The 17338-nt window shown below is 46.3% G+C and overlaps 1 protein-coding gene across 2 annotated transcripts in view; it reads right to left on the bottom strand.

The window, feature by feature from the left end:
• LOC144169419 (luciferin 4-monooxygenase-like) overlaps window positions 1–17338 on the bottom strand; it is a 56315-nt gene that overhangs the window by 28292 nt on the left and 10685 nt on the right. For both annotated transcript variants that reach the window (XM_077698552.1, XM_077698551.1), the window contains exons 3-6: window positions 16224–16425; window positions 15455–15558; window positions 8849–9048; window positions 1688–1856 (exon numbers count right to left, since the gene is read on the bottom strand). In XM_077698552.1, the coding sequence (XP_077554678.1) occupies window positions 1688–1856; window positions 8849–9048; window positions 15455–15558; window positions 16224–16425 (675 nt within the window). The remainder of the gene's footprint in view (window positions 1–1687; window positions 1857–8848; window positions 9049–15454; window positions 15559–16223; window positions 16426–17338) is intronic.

The raw sequence follows: 17338 nt of genomic DNA, 5'->3' as shown, positions 1-17338 counted from the left end.
TACGACCATATATTGAAATATACACACACCAGCAGGCATGCATGACTGCCCATTTATTCAATTATGACTTACTATCTGGCGCTTCAATAAACTGCAAGAGGAAACAACAAATTATTCCTTTTTCTTTTCTTTGAAATGTAGCATCGCTGACTGAGCAGGTAACTCGGCATTGTGGAAGTCGCCGTTTATGCAGCGCGGGCAGCTCGATGCCGCCACGTCAGTGACGTCCATGACACAACCGAAGCCATGCTACGTGAGCACTGCCCCTCCGGTGCTATGAACTTCATAGAGACCTGGACCTGTATCCCTACATAATTAGCTTTCTCTCTCTTCCTCTCTCTTTATCTCTCTTTCTCTCTCGATCTCTCTTTATCCCACTGTCTTCTAAACTGCTGTAAATTTAGCCTCTTCACTGCGTCCCTCAAAATCACGCTTACTTATTAAAGGGTCTCGTATTACAAAGTGCAAGTTTGTTTTATTCGAAAAATGTGGTGTTTATTGTGCCCTCAGCGCTTTTCCGGCATTAGCGAGGCTTTATTCACTGCGAAATTAAACATTTTCACCCAAAATTTTGATTCTCCCGCTGAATCGCGTGTTTCGTGATGTCTGCAATGACGTATCGAGGGCAGGTACTAAACGAGGCTTAGTACTTTGATGAGGGGTGCAGCAAACTGCGAAACGTTTTGTCTACCGTCAGTTCTCCTAGCTGGCGCTACGATAGCGCTGAGGACATGAGTATGCGCTTGATTTGTATTGGACCGGATTTGTATCTGGCTAATTTTTGCTATGGTTGATAGTAAGCGTTTCGTGAAACACTGGGTATGCTCGACAAACATAGTCACATAAGACAATGTTGGCCAGTGTAGGCTCAACGCGCCATACAGCTGTGCAACTATGACCGACATAGTGCGCTCATTATATGTTTACGTGTGCGTTCGTACCTTTTCTTGTTTACCCCCCCCCCCCCATTTCTTACTGCTATAAATAGAATATGCACTAAATTTGGGCGTAAATAGCTTGTTGTGCAAGCTTATAATCCCTGTGTAATTTCCGTTGGATGTTGTAGGCCTCAGTCAGTCGCAACTAGCTGCCTACAACACATCATAACTTCAGTGAGGAAAAGTAGCTAGGGTGTCGTATGCCCGTCATCTGTTTTCCTCATTATACAGCCCATTTGAGCGAAGTATGCGTTACAAATGACATCAGTGCTATTCTAACGAGGCAATCTCTCGAATGAACCAAACTTGCATTTTGTCTTCATGGTCCCTTTAGGTACCTTTTTTTCAACATATTCTGAAACTCAAAACTGCACTAAGCTTGTTCATTCCCAAGTAATTGCGACTTGACTAATGCTGTATGCAACTCCATTTTTTCCTAACAGTTTTTCCCACACTATTGGAACCAGGTTAAACACATAACAAACTGAGGATGCTTACGTAAAAGGCAGTAGTGTGCGCGTAAACGTATTTCAAACCCATCTTAAATAAAATGAGACGAATAATAACGGCATTAACATTCAAAACTTTTTAACATCCCTCGCCCCCTCCCTTTGCACACATAGAATTTTAAGGTTTACTTATAGTTCGGGGCAAGTATTAACCAAGGGAAAAAGAAGATGCTAGTAGCTTAATGGTTTATCAGTCCGTTCGAAGAAATAGAAGTATATATTTGGGGCTGCGTGTATTACCTTAAAGTTCTTGACTCCGCTGGGAAGGGTGGGAAAGGATCTGCACGTTTCGCTGATCACAATGGTTGCGCCCACATATAAGGCCAGAATCCACATGGAAAACGCAAACGTTGAAGATATATTTTGGGCCGCAAGGAAAACGTCGTCAGGAGCGATCATTTCGACAGCCCTGAAAGAAATAAAGGAGTTTGTATACCCACTCGTGCGCAACTTACGAATAGCCGGCAAAGCTGTGTGGCGTTTGAGCATAGTTCATTATGCAATCCAGGGGACTATTCGGGTGAGATTCAGTCTCCGCAGACCACGAAATCCGCTATTACAGAGTTTTAGCACTCCGCATGCTCCGTGTTGTACATGGTTACACCGTGTTGACCGATACCCGTCTGAGCACTTGCGTATTCGTCGCGGTAGGGTGAATTAGTTCCGAGGGCCGGCCCTCGACCTGCCCGTGCATTCGTCACGGTGGGGTGCGCCTCTTCGCTCTTCCTCCTGGCCCTTCCGCGCGCGCAGGCACAGTCGGGCCCCGGGCCCGGTTCCGTCGTTTACGGTAACTACGTAAACGACGGAACAGACGGGCTGCTAAAACTCTCTATTATTAGAGTTTTAGCAGTCCGTCTGTTCCGTCCTGGACGTAGTTACCGGGTATACCGGGACGCGACTGCGCCTGCGCGCGCGGAAGGGCCAGGAGGAAGAGTGAGGAGGCGCACCCCACCGTGGCGAATGCGCGGACATGGCGAAGGCCGGCCCGCGGAACTAATCCCCCTACCGTGACGAAAACCCAAGTGTCCAGGCGGGTCCCGGTCAACACGGTAACTACGTACACGACGGAACGGACGGACTGCTAAAACTCTATTGCCACACACCGTATTTCAGGCGAACGTTGTATTGGCTGACTCGCGTCGCCTTGGGTGTTGGTGCCGTACACCGAAACCCTCCGCCCCCGCAGCTGGTGGCCGGAAAGCCCTCCCCGCCTGCTTCCACAAGTGGCACGGCGGGTAGTGCTATACTCCCAGCCAATCACAGGCCCTCCCTCCCGCCGGATAAGAGAAAGAAAGGCTAGCCCGCTCTGCGCGCACCAGCTGCGCCCTGGGGAGGCCAGCCACGTTTGGTCCACGTGGCCAGCCACGTAGAAGAGAAAACGCGGGACATACAATAACACATACCATAAAAAACGCACGGAATTTGCGTTCTGTCAAGCCCAGAGAAGGACATGGGTTGACGAAACTTGTTGAGCTAGTTGGTTCATGCTTCATACTTATTGGAAAGATTAAAAGGGGCGCTAAGCAGACGAATACGAAGTAGAAACACACACCACATACAGGCGCCAACTTCCACACACCACATACAAGCGCCATACAGGAAGTTGGCTCGTGTATGTGGTGTGTGTCTCTACTTAGTCTTCGTCTGCTTAGCGCCCCTTTTAATCTTTCCAATAGACAAGGGTTCGGTTGGGGTTGGTCAAGGGTTGGGTTGAGATTGGTCGAGGGTTGGGATGTGGTTGGTCAAGAGTTGAGCATTTGGTTAGACAGGGATTTCTCAAGGGATTGGTTTACGGTTTCACGGGGTTGGACAACCTTCGCGTGCATTTTTGTTCCCAGTAGGGGATGGGTTGGTTAGATTTTAAAGCAAAGCTTTATATGCCTCACTGGGGCCGTACATCGTTACGCTCAAAACGCGCTGCAGGAATGGCAACTTACACATCAAGCACCTCAATAAAAAATATCTGTAGAAATTGAGGGAATTGCCTACCAATGCGTAGCATTCTTATGGCACTTGTCTAGAGTGTGCGTTCTTTACAGCCAAGTATGGCTATGAGTAGCGAAAAACGTTGGATTATTTTATTCTTTTAAAGTTTTTTTGTTCCTTTTCGCCACGCAAATTTATATATTATACCGATAAAGTTCCCTTACTTCGCTAAGTATGATTTTTTTAGAGGCAAGGCGTACTGCAGAGTTGGTCCGTTTGCGTTATTTTTATGCGTATTTACAACGTTCTTCTGCGGACTTTCTGCGGATGTATAAAAGTCATATTTTTTTTTATTTTGGCAGATCATTTTTCTGAAAATATTATTTTTTCTGTTTTTCTTACTTTTTTTTACATTATGTTCGACCATTTTTTTTTTTTCATTTACGCTATTATACCGATTAAAGGTGTGACCTCCGCCAAATCTGCATTTCTGTAGAAATGCAGGGCGTTACAATGCAGGGCGTTACACGGTTTGCCATTTTCGCTATTTTTTATTCGTATTTTGAACGATCTTTTGCGGACTTCTTTCATTTATTTTTCGGTTTTGGGGATGCTTATTATTCACGCATATTTTTGGGTACGCATATTTTAAATGCATATTTTTTATTTTGTGAGACCATCTTTGTGAAAATTTTATTTCTATCTTTTTATTATTGTTTGGTTTATCAGACCTCTGTCTGACGAATTATCTCCATTTACACTTTAAACTTGTTACTTCCGCCAAGTGTGTGAAAATGCGTGGCGTTACACGGTCCTGGCTGTGGGGGGTACTCGGCGAAGTATGCTACACATTAAAAAACGCGTCCTGTAGTCGTAGTCGGGATAGAATCTGAGTCCCTCGCGTTATGAAGCCGACGTCTATCCGATCGCCCCATTCCGACACGGTTGAAGTAGTTTCTACTTTGGCCTTCGATTCAGGTTGCATGAGAGAAAGATTCCTGCTCTAAACCTCTTTCTCTAAAAGGGGTCGGGATGACAAAATACTAGTTTGTTTTATTCGAAAGAGTTGGTGTTTTATAGTGTCCTTAGCTGTTGTCTTACAGCAAATAATGTTTTAAACATTGATAAATTAAACAATTTAAGCCGAAATTTCGATTCTCCTACCACATCGTGAGTTTCTCGACGTCGACAATGACGTATTCACGGTAGGTTTATAAAACAAACGTTAGTTAGTTGACTATGGCTTCCACCCACGGCAAAAACACTTTTTCTGTTAGCCAGGTTACCATTTACCGTTTGCCTTGATAGATCGCGGAAGGATACAGCTGAAGGGCCACTATCCACGCACGTTTTTTTTTGTTTTTTTTTTCTGACCGCAGATTCTACCTTGCTTATTGTTACGGTTGATAGTAATCGCGTCGTGAAATATTGTGTACGACTGGAGTGGAGTGTCGCTCATTCCAGTTGGTCAGTGCCGTGTCAGACAAGCTCAACGCGCTCGACGGCTGCGCAGCATCGGCCGGCATAGTGCGCGCCGTACGCACTAGTGTTTCAATGTTTACGTGCTCGTTCGTAAATTCCATTGTTTAGCCCAACATTGTTACTGCCATAAAAAAATTGCACTAAATTTAAGCGCAAATAGCTCGTTCTGCAAGCTTAAAATACCTGTTTAACCTGTTCTATATGGCGGACCTCAGCCAATCGCAACAAAACTGCCCATAATACTTCATAGGTTCAGTGCGGGAAAGTCGCTAATGAGTCGCATGGCTATTCTCTGCTTTTCTCATTACCGCCTATTTTAGTGAAGTTTGCGTTATGAGGTGTCAGTGCTATTCTAACGAGTCTATTTTTCGAATGAACCAAACTTTCATTTTGTCTTCATCTTCATCTTCAATACTCTGTTGCTGGCACCATTTACCACGTGGTATGGGAGTGCCAACGGACCCCCACTCTAACCCCAAACACCAACCCTACGTATGAGCAGTGGGTGGAGCAGCTGACCAGCTCCGGGCTTTGGGACCAGCGCCGACTGGTGGAACAACAGGCCCAGACGGCCAGCCAGCTTCAAGGCATCTTGGAATAAGGATGCCTCTCACTGGGTGGAGGCCCAAAGAACATCCTCCTGCTCATTACTACAATAAATGTTTCTCTCTCTCTCTCTCTCTCTCTCTCTCTCTCTCTCTCTCTCTCTCTCTCTCTCTCTCTCTCTCTCTCTCTCTCTCTCTCTCTCTCTCTGTCTTCATGGCCCCTTTAAAAAAGGGTCTTTGATTTTTTATTTCCCGCGTTCCACTGGTATAAAATCTTGGGTGATGAAATCACTGCATGTGGACGCGACGCAAAAAACAGGTATGACATCGTTGTCGGTAACGATGCCGCTGATGGCCTCGTAACCGAAAGTGATAACAATCTTGTTCTGGTGCCACGTCTGCCGTATAACGTTTGCATAAGTCCCTTCGCCGAAAATAGGAACTTTTTGCGCCAGCCTCCTTGCGGCGTCCTTGCGGGGTCCTTGAGATGATGCCACTTTTTAGAGCCGCGTGGCGAACAAGGCAGTGTCGGTTACGGACGCAAAGTCCACGCATCGTACATCTTCATTTGCACCAGCCGACATACCTGGCGTGGCCTTAAGGTTAGCTTCTTCTGTAAGGTTGGATTTCCGCAAGTGTAGCTAATCACTAAAGGTTTAAATGCCTCGTTTCCTACTTTCCATGTGTATACTAACCAACCCGACTCTTCTCTGGTTAACCTCCCTGCTTTTCCTGTACCGTCTTATCCTTTCCCCATTCCAATACTCTACCCACTGTGCAATGCCAGCGCGTTGCGAGCGGCGGAACAAAAGTCGTAGTCGTATTTGTTGTTCCTCTCTAGGTAGCACATGCTCACTTGGGGGAATGGCCAGGAATTACGAGCTTTGAGGGGCTAATAAGCCCGCTTCACAAAATTAAGAAAACTGCGAATTGGAAACGTAAAAGCTCTGGAATAATGCGTGCCGCGTGATTCCGTTATGATATAAAAGTGATTCCGTTAAAGCACGTCTGCGGCGTTATATGCGATGTCTTGTCACATATTGCAAATCTAATGCTGTCAACTGGTGTTTTTCCTGAGAATCTCAAATTGGCCCGAGTCGTTCCAGTACATAAAAGAGGCAATATAAATGAACTGTCGAATTATCGACCAATTTCCGTTCTGCCTGTGTTGTCAAACATTTTTGAAGGTATTATCAATTCTAGGATAGCCGATTTTCTGCGCAAATACAATGTGATTGTTGATTCACAATATGGGTTCACGAAAAATAAGACCACAGAGCAAGCACTGTTAGTTGTTAAAGACAAAATAATAGATAATATTGAAAACAAAAAATATACCCTTGGCCTATTTTTACATTTTCGCAAGGCATTTGATTGCGTACATCATGGATGAGACCCTTCTTAATAAACTTTGTAACTATGGGGTTCGAGGTATTGCGCTGAACCTATTGCGGAGTTATCTGAGTAATAGGCCCCAATATGTTCGAACAAATAACATATCCTCTAATATACAGGTGGTTAAGCATGGTGTCCCACAGGGATCAGTACTAGGGCCGTTATTATTCATTACATACATCAATGACCTAGCCAGCATACATAACTCTCCCGATCTGGTAATGTACGCTGATGACACTAATCTTTTCTTATCTTCCTGTTCAGTACCGGCGCTTCAAAATATGGTCAATGCTTGTTTATTCAACATTCGTGATTGGTTACACAATATTAAGCTTAGTTTAAATATAAGTAAAACGAAATATATTATTTTCAAGCCCATCAACACCGTGGAAACTAATTGTATACACATTCATTACGACAGTATAACAATCAATCAGGTTTCTTCCCAAAAATTTCTCGGTGTGTGGTTTAATGAAAATCTTTCGTGGTCTGTTCATATTTCCAAACTTGCTTCTGAACTAAGTAAAATTGTTGGCCTATTTTATAGGATTTCTAATCTACTGCCTGTTTGGTTAAAAGTGTCTATGTATAATGTCCTGTTTTTTTTTCAAGACTTTCTTATTGTAATCTTGTTTGGGGTACGACCACGTCTTCCAATTACTAAAAATTACTTGTCCTGCAAAAAAGAGCCTTGCGGGCTATTGAGGGATATTATGGTGCACCACGAAACTTACGTACGCAACCATTGTTTGTTAAACACTCCATATTAAAAGCCGACCAAGTGTATTATCTGCGGCTTCTTCAATACATTCACCAGAATCGCTTGTACTCTGTTCCTGATAGCAACATAGGTTACAATCTTCGCGTGGTAAAACTAAGAGTTCCGCGAACGCGAACAAATTATGGTGAACAACAACTGAGTTGTCAAGTACCAAACGTCCTAAACAAATTCCCCTTTCGTGGTGAGTTTTTTCTGTCTGGAAACATGTTCAAGAAAAAGACCAGACAACATCTGATTGAAGGTGAAATTCTAACGTAAAAATGCAATTTACCGTCTTCGATATATATCCGTATGCGTATGTGTATGTATGTGTGTACGTGGATGTAAGTGTATATATCTATATTTCTATCTTTTATATTTCTATATTTCTATCTACTTGAGTCGAATGATTTACTTTATTTCATCCGTATGTACGAAATTGTACTTGTACAAGTATCAATTTGTATTTGCCAATGATTGTGCACATGTTTTGTATTTTAGTAAGTGTTACTGCTTATATATTAGTTTTGTATTTTGAGTGCTGGCCCTTCTATGTAGAAGTGTTTTTGCATTTGTATCTGTACTGCTTACAGGCTTAGGGTGCCGAGGCCTCGTCAGGCTTAACCGCCTTTTGCCTCGGTCCCCTCTTTTCTATGAAAAGAAAATAAACTTCACTTCACTTCACTTCACTTCACTTCACTTCACTGTTGAAGTCGTATAATAATATGTTCTCAGATTGTTTATCTCCTTATGTAACCCCAAACTGAAAGCGTCCTAGCAGTTATCGGCTGTCTAAAAAAAGTAAATATATAAATACAAGCAAAAGCTGCGACCATGCAGTCCGTACAGATGGTTAACCAGCGAATCTGTGACGAGCGGCATGCAGGTGTTTACTCGTGTGTTACTCCATATGGTTCATTAAAGTCTTTCTCGTTGTTTGACAGCGTCTGCTTTTTCCTACGTCGTTTTTTTTTTTTTTTTTTTGTCGTCGCTGCAGAAATTCATAAGCATATTAATTCCGAAAAATCACGGGAATGACTTGTGTCACGTACGAAATGCTCGCATTAACGCACCTTTCGCGCACCGCGGAGGAGCATCCGGCTGTGGAGACGAGACCTAAGCGGGCACAGGAAACCGTATTCCCCGCGTAAAATATCATCCAGTCTGTTTCTTTAATAAAGCAGCACAACAGCACGTAGGCTGTTCTAACGCGGAAGAAACACCCTGCAAACGCGTATTGGCACATGATTGATTGGGGCCAACCAAAAGTATACACAAAGGTCCCGCACTCACTCTCGACACGCCAATTCCTGCAAAAAGCGGCCTTCGGGAAATTCGAAGTATTTTGATGCTCCGGTTGTACCCGTTGTCCATCCTACAAATGAACAACCACCGCTGGCGACGCCAACATCGCTCTGGGGAAGGCCTTGTGTGGCGTAGAAGTCGGAGACGCAGGTGAAGCCCGGTTTCTTCTCCCCCACCAAAAAGAGCTCCTATAAGAAAAAAAACACGGCGATTAGGCTGGTGAAATATGAGTAGCATAAAAAAAATTGTTTAAAAACTCATTGGTGCGGAGAAGATTGACAAATCTGGACATTTGTTTACAGATGAATACGGTGTCATGCGTGTTATATAAAGTGTTGTAGAAGGTGCTCAGTCGGGGGTAGAGAGAAAGAGAGCGCTTGATGGTGAACTGGTGAGGTTGGCTCTAATGACGGCACGGTTTTCTACGCCAGATGGGGATGAATACAGTCATGTGGGGTGAACTTTGGACATTGCAAATGCTGAACAAAGTTCAAACAGAAACAAAATTTGAAAAGGAAATCGCTAACATAAACGCTGAATCAAAATACAAAGAAAACGGTGCTATCCTCCACAACGCTATTTCTCCCGATGCCTCTCATAAGATTATCCTCTAGTTGAAGACCCTAATTTTTCTTAAGCCCTTTGAAACTTCGGAGTACAGCTAGCTAGAGTGGTCTGTCAAGATTAATGTATACTGGGGTCTTCCCCGGTCGTGAAAATTCTCTTATATGATCTACCCTAGCCTGACCTCCGCTGTCTGAAGGGAACTCCTGTGTGGCCCTCATAGACACATCATTTCTTAAACTGTGCTACTCCTCCCTTCCTCTTCTGCCCCCCACCCCTAGTTTGGCCGCATGGCCTTCCCTTCATTAATAAACAACTACAGCAACTTCGGCTACTCAAACACAGAAATCCTGGCCCGTCTCTCTGTATATCTCTCGAATAAGCAATACAGCCAAAAAGGTAGTAGAATTACCGAACGAGAACTTTATATAGGCAAACCCTTTCCAAACCATGCACAAAATCCGGAAACATACAGTCTGCTTGACAACATTGTTGAGCAAAAAGAACACATTAGACATATTTAAAGCAAAACATAAATACGCAACTGGAACTCGCAGTGTTCTCTTATTGAAAATGATTGTTTGCTTGATATTTGCGAGAGAACATAAAAATCCTCATTGGAAACAATATTTGCAACCAAAAATACAAAGATTGCACGCGACGAGTCTGGACCTCGTGACGGCGTTCCCAGTTCAACAGTGATAAAAAAGTTCCAGTACATGGCGCGCGAGCAGTGGAACGCGCGAAAATTGAATTAACTTTGGCAAACCTCCTCCGTGTTTATCGTGGGAGAAGCAAAGCGGAAGGGAGGAGCATGAGAGGTTGGCGGGAGAGAGAAGACAGGCATTTACGGGGCAGAGGCGGCAGAGAGTAGGGCCTCATATCGTGTCTGCACTCCACGTCAGACATTTTCAGGCCTCTTCCCTCCAGCTTTCCCATCCCAAAAACCTCATCGCAGGGAGTAGAGTATAATAATTTATTGATAGGGATAGCGCTAGGCGCAGTCAGTGCGGGAAAGGTTGGGAGGGGTTAAGTGTGGGTCACTGGGCCTCTTCGATTTACAGTCTCGGACTCACCGCGGACTCCCCGAGAAGCAGTCCGGCATTCGATTTTCCCACGTATCCCTATGGCTTCGGGGAATCCTCGGACTACCCACGGACTATCCGCGGTGAGCCCGAGACTGTAAATCGAAGAGCCCCACTGTGGAAGTCTTGCAGACGAAACTCCACAGTTAGCTAAGTGTCTCTATGGCGATAGTTCGTGGCCGTATACGGTGTTCGTAGGATGCACCGACACGGGCCGACGCTTGTCGCGGATCGACCTGAGTCCCTCGCACTCCCAAACGAGGTGACGCCCGTCAAAGGTCATTTCACTGTCACATCCGTAGCACTTTATTGGTGATGGTGATAGCGGGCTGTCAGGATCATTTCGTTTCCGTCGCCACTGTCACAATGCGATTATGTCACCTGTCGTGGCGTAGCCAGACCGGGCTTTATTGACAAAAACTAGGGCTTTCCGACACAGTCCTTTTATGTAACGGGTCGTCGGCTTTGCGGATGGTAGCTAGAAGGTTGTATCGGCGACGTTATTTCATTTGCGGCTTTTCGTTTTCTGAGCTCTGCTTTACAACTTCCGGGGCTCAACCCGTGGGTTGGGAGCGGTGATTAGGTTGCGCCTTGCTCGCCAGCCCGTGGGCCCCCTGGTTACCGGGGTTGCCTGCGTTGCTGGGCACCCACTTGATGATGGTTGAGATGCCGGTCTCTCTGAGTGTTTGTTCACACGCCATTTTGATTCATGTGCCATGGTGTATCGCCGCGGTGGTCCCTTGAAGTCTCGAATTGCCATTGTCATATTGCTATCCCAATAAATGGTAATTTCTTTGAATTCACCGACATTCATGCCAATTACGTATCGAGCAAAATGAGTACCTTCAAGGATGGCACGAAGCTCTAGTTCTGTTGTTGCTGGCTCTTCTCGTAGTTCGAGCACATGCGTGCTGGGTGCGCCCGTCTTTTCACAATAAAGAACTACCACCGCTGCCATCGTCATTCGATGACATTGTCAGCGAAGTGAGCGGACATGAGGATTTCATGGGAAGAACTGTGGTAACGCGCTCGCAGCGATGTGGAGAAGCATAGCCTAGCGAGGACACACATAAAGAGAATTTATTAAAAACTAGTTACAGCTAGGACCCGCTGTAGTTAGCTACTACACGGGTCGACAGAGCACAGGATTTACGCAATGTGCCACAGAGGAAAGGAAGTGAAGATCACACAAGTTCACAAAACAACTAGTGCACCGCACCGAAAGTCCTTTACAATAATGTCCGTGGCACGAGACTCAGACACCATAGTTCACGCGTGGGAGTGAACATAAAAACCACAACAGTTCACACACATCCGTTCTATGTCCGTACAGAGATGCATGCTCAGCCAGGCTGCCTTAACTGCGCCTTGGCCTCAAACATACAACTCCTTTCAGCACTCAAGTTTCACCTTATTAATAAGGCACGACACACCATTGCACGGTGTTATTGGCAACCTTGATGAAGAGAGTAGACCAACGCATGAGGAAAGATTCTTCACCCAGCGCCACCAGCTCATGCTGCAGATGCTCTATGGCCATTTTCCGAACACGCCACAACAGGGGATACATGGCACGCTGTGGTCGTGCCTGCAAGGCGGCTACACCTCGCTGGCGCCACACAACAAAGGCACCCACACACAGCAGAAAGCTGACAAATGGGTCTTTCGATTTCGTGTGGGCTCCCAGCCTAAGCTCAAACATTCTGCTGAGTAAAACCCAGAATGTGGCGGCCACACGACACTCAAAAAGAGCATGCTCTAGCGTCTCAGTGCGTCCGCATTGCGGGCACCGGGCAGAGCGAACCACACCAAATGCTGCAAGGCGGTCACACGTCGGCAGGGCCCTCCAGCCCCGCAGCCACCCGAAATCACGAACGTCTGCAGGAAGCACCGCTGACGTCAACAGTTGCCAGCGGGCCCCGCGAGACTTCTCTTTTTGCCGATCATTCAGTTGCCCAATAGCCAATTTCTCGCATATATCAGTCGCAGATGAGGCTCTAATATCCAAATCTGGGTTGGCCGACTGAAAGCCTCTAAGTGTTTTAACAACGTACCTATAGAAAGCTGGCGGCTGCACGGCTGTAGGTCCGGTAATGGGCTCATCATAAAACAACAAGCGAGCAGTATACAAGAAGTAGTGAAGCAGAGCCTGCCCCGGGTACTCATCATCATCTACTAGTTCCCACACACCGCGTAACGCTAAAACACTTGACATCGTGTTCAGGCATGGCAAGCTAAAACCTCCCATGCTGCGGGGCAGACGCAGCAAAGCGCGCGCAACTGACTCGGTCTTGCTAGCCCAGAAAAATGATCCGAATTTTGTGGCCAGCCGACGGGATATGTCACGAGGTGGCCGAGCTACCCTCGCCACGTAAAAGAACGCCGCTGACACGCACGACTTAATGATATAGCTCCTCTCAGAGAGAGACAGCTTGAAAGTCGACGCTATGCTTATACGTTTGTCAGCCGTGTCTAACAAACCCTTCCACGTCTCACGAGAAACTTCTCCAGAGCCATGGAAGACTACACCTAGCACCCGGACTTTCCTCACCCACTGTACATCTCCAGCAAGGTCACTGGCAAGCGACCCAAATCGTAGTGCTCTGTTTTTGCCCTTATTCAGCCGGGATCCGGGCAGCTCACTATACTCCAAAAAAAGCCGTGTAAACGCTCGGTAGCTGTCCTCATCCCGGAGAAAAAGGGACACATCGTCCGCATATGCAGAGACCTTAATCTGACCTTGACCAGGCAGCGGGAAGCCGCGGATGGAAGGACACGCTGCCACGCGACGCAGAAGGGGGTCCAGGCATAGGGCAAAGAGCGAGGGGGACCAGGGACAACCCTGCCTGATCTAACTTTGAAGCGCTCACTGAGGCGGCCATTGACAAGCAGTCGGGCGGTCACGTTCGAGTAAGCTAGCCGAAGGCAAGATATATACTCTGGCGGGAAACCGTAGAGGCGCCAAGCAATCACGCACCAAGCGCGCATGCTTGAACCAGACGTGTATATAGGCAATAAAGCTTTTCTAAACTACTAAATCTGGTTGCAATGTTTATACCAGTCAACATTATTGAGCAAAAGGAAAGCATTACGCATATTAGGGGCAAGACATCAATGCATAAGTGATAGTTGCATTGTACTTTTAGTTAAAAATACATGGCTGCTTGATTTTTGCGATAACAAATAAAAAATGCGCCGTGGAAAAATAAAAGCGCTCGCGGCACCCCGTCGTGGCAGTGTTCCAAATTCAAAAGTAACAATAGGTTTCAGTAGATGGCCCGAGCAGCTAGGGGAGCATGGCAAAACTGAATTGGCGGGTAAAAGGCAATCGATCTGCTGGTTTTGAGAAGTTCTATGAAGCTTCTTAGCCACACGATTAGGGAACGGCCGGTAGCTGTACTGTTCACATCAGCGTTCGCGACGCTAAATCAGTGAAGCTGGGCTAATTTTTTCTTTCGGTTACACGCGAGCACAGTATTATGCTGAACATGCATGGAAGAAACGGGATTGTTTGTACCCTCGGCGGCAGGGGGGGGGGGGGGGGGGGGGCACAGATTGTTTTAGTTGCAAATCTACAAATCACTGGAGACAATTGACCATGTTTTGTTGTTTTGTTTGGAGGGGGTATATTTTTGGGGTGTTCTACAGAGGACACTTCGCAAGGATTTTCCACTACATGCTCATGGTATACAGTATCAATCCGTGGAAAAAAGGAAGGGGTGACTTATGATCTAGTCATGGCACTGGGCCTCCACAGCATTAGGCGCTATCACACAGCCAGGTTGTAAAGCGATGTTGATGCCCGTTCTGCAAAGCAGTATTCTATGGAAAGTGTTGGTCGCTTTTCTGAGGTAAATAAATCTCAGGAGGCATTGCCCGTTTGGTTACAAGAAATAGAGCAGCTTACGACATTGAGAAAAATTTTAACTCTCAACACTCAAGTTAAAAGACGAGGCTGCCCTTTGTTGTGCGTCCTAACCTGTTCCTTGGATTATTTTTGCACTGTTTAACTGCAATGAGTCATGTAATGTCAAGGCCAAGCAATAAAATAGGAGGTAACGCAGTTGGTAGAGCCCTCGGCTGCTTCACTGCAGAGCCTGGTTCAAGTCTCATTGGATCACACTTGTGTTTTTTACTACTCTTTACTGTGGCAGCCATTTTCTTTACAGGACAACAGCAAAAGCAACCGCGCTTTTTCTCAGAATTGGGAACTTACGGCTCCCGCTTTAAAACACTCGGGTTAAAAGGGATTTTAACCCCAGTCTCCACAGCAGCAGCCCGATGCCCTACCTCATGCTATCTGTTTTCTTTTTTTTTTTTTTTTTTGCTTTATTGACTGTGCTATCTCCGCGCGTCACCAGCGGTAGAATAAAAGATGGTGCCCCTTTCTTCGCGCACATGCCCACTTTGGGGATTGGCCAGGAATTAAAAGCTCTGAGCGGTTAATGTTCCCACTTCACAAGATTCACAAAACAATGATTTGGAAGCGTAGAAGCTGTGTACTAATGCGTGCCGCGTGACACCTGAACGCGATAGAACGTGGGTAGAACGGGTGCACGTGCACGAGCCGCGCAGAACCCTGATTCTATATCGGCAAGCAGTGGCGCATGCCTGTCTGCTCGCTGGCGTAATTTGCGACTTAAGACAGAGGAACGAAAGCGAAGAAAGAGGCGCAAACACGGCGGAGAAGAAAAAAAAGCCGTGCGAAGCAATTCTCGCCAAAACAAAGAAACGAAAGGAAAAAAAAAAACAGGCGCAAATACGATTCAGCAGTTTAAAAAAGTGCTAATAATTGCACCGCTAGGCTTTCGCTTTAAAACCACGTAAGCAGACTTAAGTGCCTAAAGGATTTTTTTTTACTTTTTTTTTGCGAACTTCTTTATTTTCTTCGCAGCCCCCTTCCCCTCTCCACCCTATCCCTCACACAGCATTGAATCACACGTACCTTTATACTGCAGTGCTCCGCGATCTGCGCAAACTCCTCAGCGTGGTCTTCATCCGTGAGCACGTGAGTGGCTTCCCCTTGCTTCATCCTTGTCAGTATCTCATCTTGAATAAAAATGACATTTTACACCGAAGTAATTAACGCGATTTCAGTTTGATGTTTCATTTCCTTGCTGTAAATGACATAGTGAGTCGAAAGGGTATATATTACACGGCAGGCAGAGCCGCGGTGTGGTAAGCCTGAGATCGTTATTCGTTTGTATAACGTATACGGTTGGTTAAAGAGTGTGAAATAAAGAACAACTAATTACATTAAAAATTATCCAGGCGGTTTGACTGCGCTTCCACGAAATATCGTGCAAAATCACCATACATTTCTGCTTTGAAGCGTTGTTTGATACGCCACCGCGGGTATGCGTTACTTTATGGGTACATTAAACGCCTTGGTAATCCCCGGAATACGCACACAGGAGTCCAGCTCACACCTCGCCGACAAAGCCGGGCTGACGGAGATGAAAGAACGTGCGAAGACGGCGCTTAACAGCGACAAAAGATAGACCTCTTTCTGCATATAATGTTACGTGCATCATAAAGCAAGAAAGACTGCCACCAGACCACGACACGTCACCTTTACCTCAACGGTTTTAGCGATTACGCAATACTCGATTTGGGCAACCAGATTTCGCCTACCTTTTCCTAGTACATCCCGAAAAAAGATTTATTAGTCATGAAAATTGGGTTAATTCACATATGGCAAATTTGCGGCCCACCTCTGCGCAACAAGATGTCCGATGACAGCAATGTGGCCCCCGTCAGAGGGACGCTGCAGAAAGCCACGAAGGTGTCGATGCCATTGCCGACGTGCGCGTAAAACCTGTCTCCTGCTCCAATGCCACGGTTCTTAAACCCGGCAACACAGCGTCGAAGTCTTTCTTTCAGTTCTGGGTAGGTGAGGCTGCCACCTTCGAAGATCTGTGGAAAAAGCGCGCCCCATATATGTGGCATTCGCATAAAGTAGCAGTGAAAGCATCGTCATCTGTAGCGCGGGTCGATGTTCACCTGCGCCAGTGCCGCCCCTTCAAGACGGAACCTAGGCTCCTTGAGCTTTGACTATGACTCACATTCAGTTTAGACTTGTGATCGCAGCGGCTTTGACTTTGACCCTTCGTCGTTTGAGTTCGCACGAAGAAAGTTTCGCGTTCAACCATCGTCTTCGTTAGACGGAGGAGCGCACGATTTTTCTGTCTAATTTTGCCCGCCCGTCCACCCCTCTCCAAATCCAAGCTGCTTCGACCGTGCGTACTGGCGCAATCGTATAGACGTCGGCTCCGTGCATAACGCGATGAACCCAGGTTCGATTACGTCCACGGAAAGCGCCTAATTTTTTTCGCTTCACCCACGATCATCATCATCGTCAGAGAAAGCTGGCTTTGCTGAGTCAGTTTTCGACGTGACATACGCCATCGGTGACACATAGAAAGCTTCGATTTAAAAATTCAATTCTTGCCACCCCCTACCCCTCAGATATATTTACCTCCTTGCTCAATACCGCCACAGTCGCTTCTGCTACCCCCTTCCTCGCCCGTCGCCCGAACGGCTACAAACCGGTACGTATTTCAACTCATACTCTCGTACACCTCCCCAACCACGTTCTCCTACCTCTGGCACGCCTGCAATGTTCCCGCCGCAACAGCCCATCTCGTATGGTTCTGCCCACTACATCCCGATCCCATACCCTCCCCTGAGCGGTGCGAATGCGCACTGACAAGCTTGCAGGCGGAGGACCAGCGACGCCTGATTAACCGGGCCACCCAGGCTGCAAAAACGTGCGGCTTCCTGAACCAAGGACGCCAACCACCTTTCACCGTTTTCTCGTTTTTTTTTA

This window comes from Haemaphysalis longicornis, unplaced genomic scaffold, assembly GCF_048455015.1.
Source record: "Haemaphysalis longicornis isolate Haplotype H1 unplaced genomic scaffold, Haemaphysalis longicornis Haplotype H1 scaffold_2, whole genome shotgun sequence".
NCBI classification, from domain to species: domain Eukaryota; kingdom Metazoa; phylum Arthropoda; class Arachnida; order Ixodida; family Ixodidae; genus Haemaphysalis; species Haemaphysalis longicornis.
Note: the sequence above shows the minus strand (reverse complement) of the source record. Positions and strands in the feature narration are given on the sequence as shown.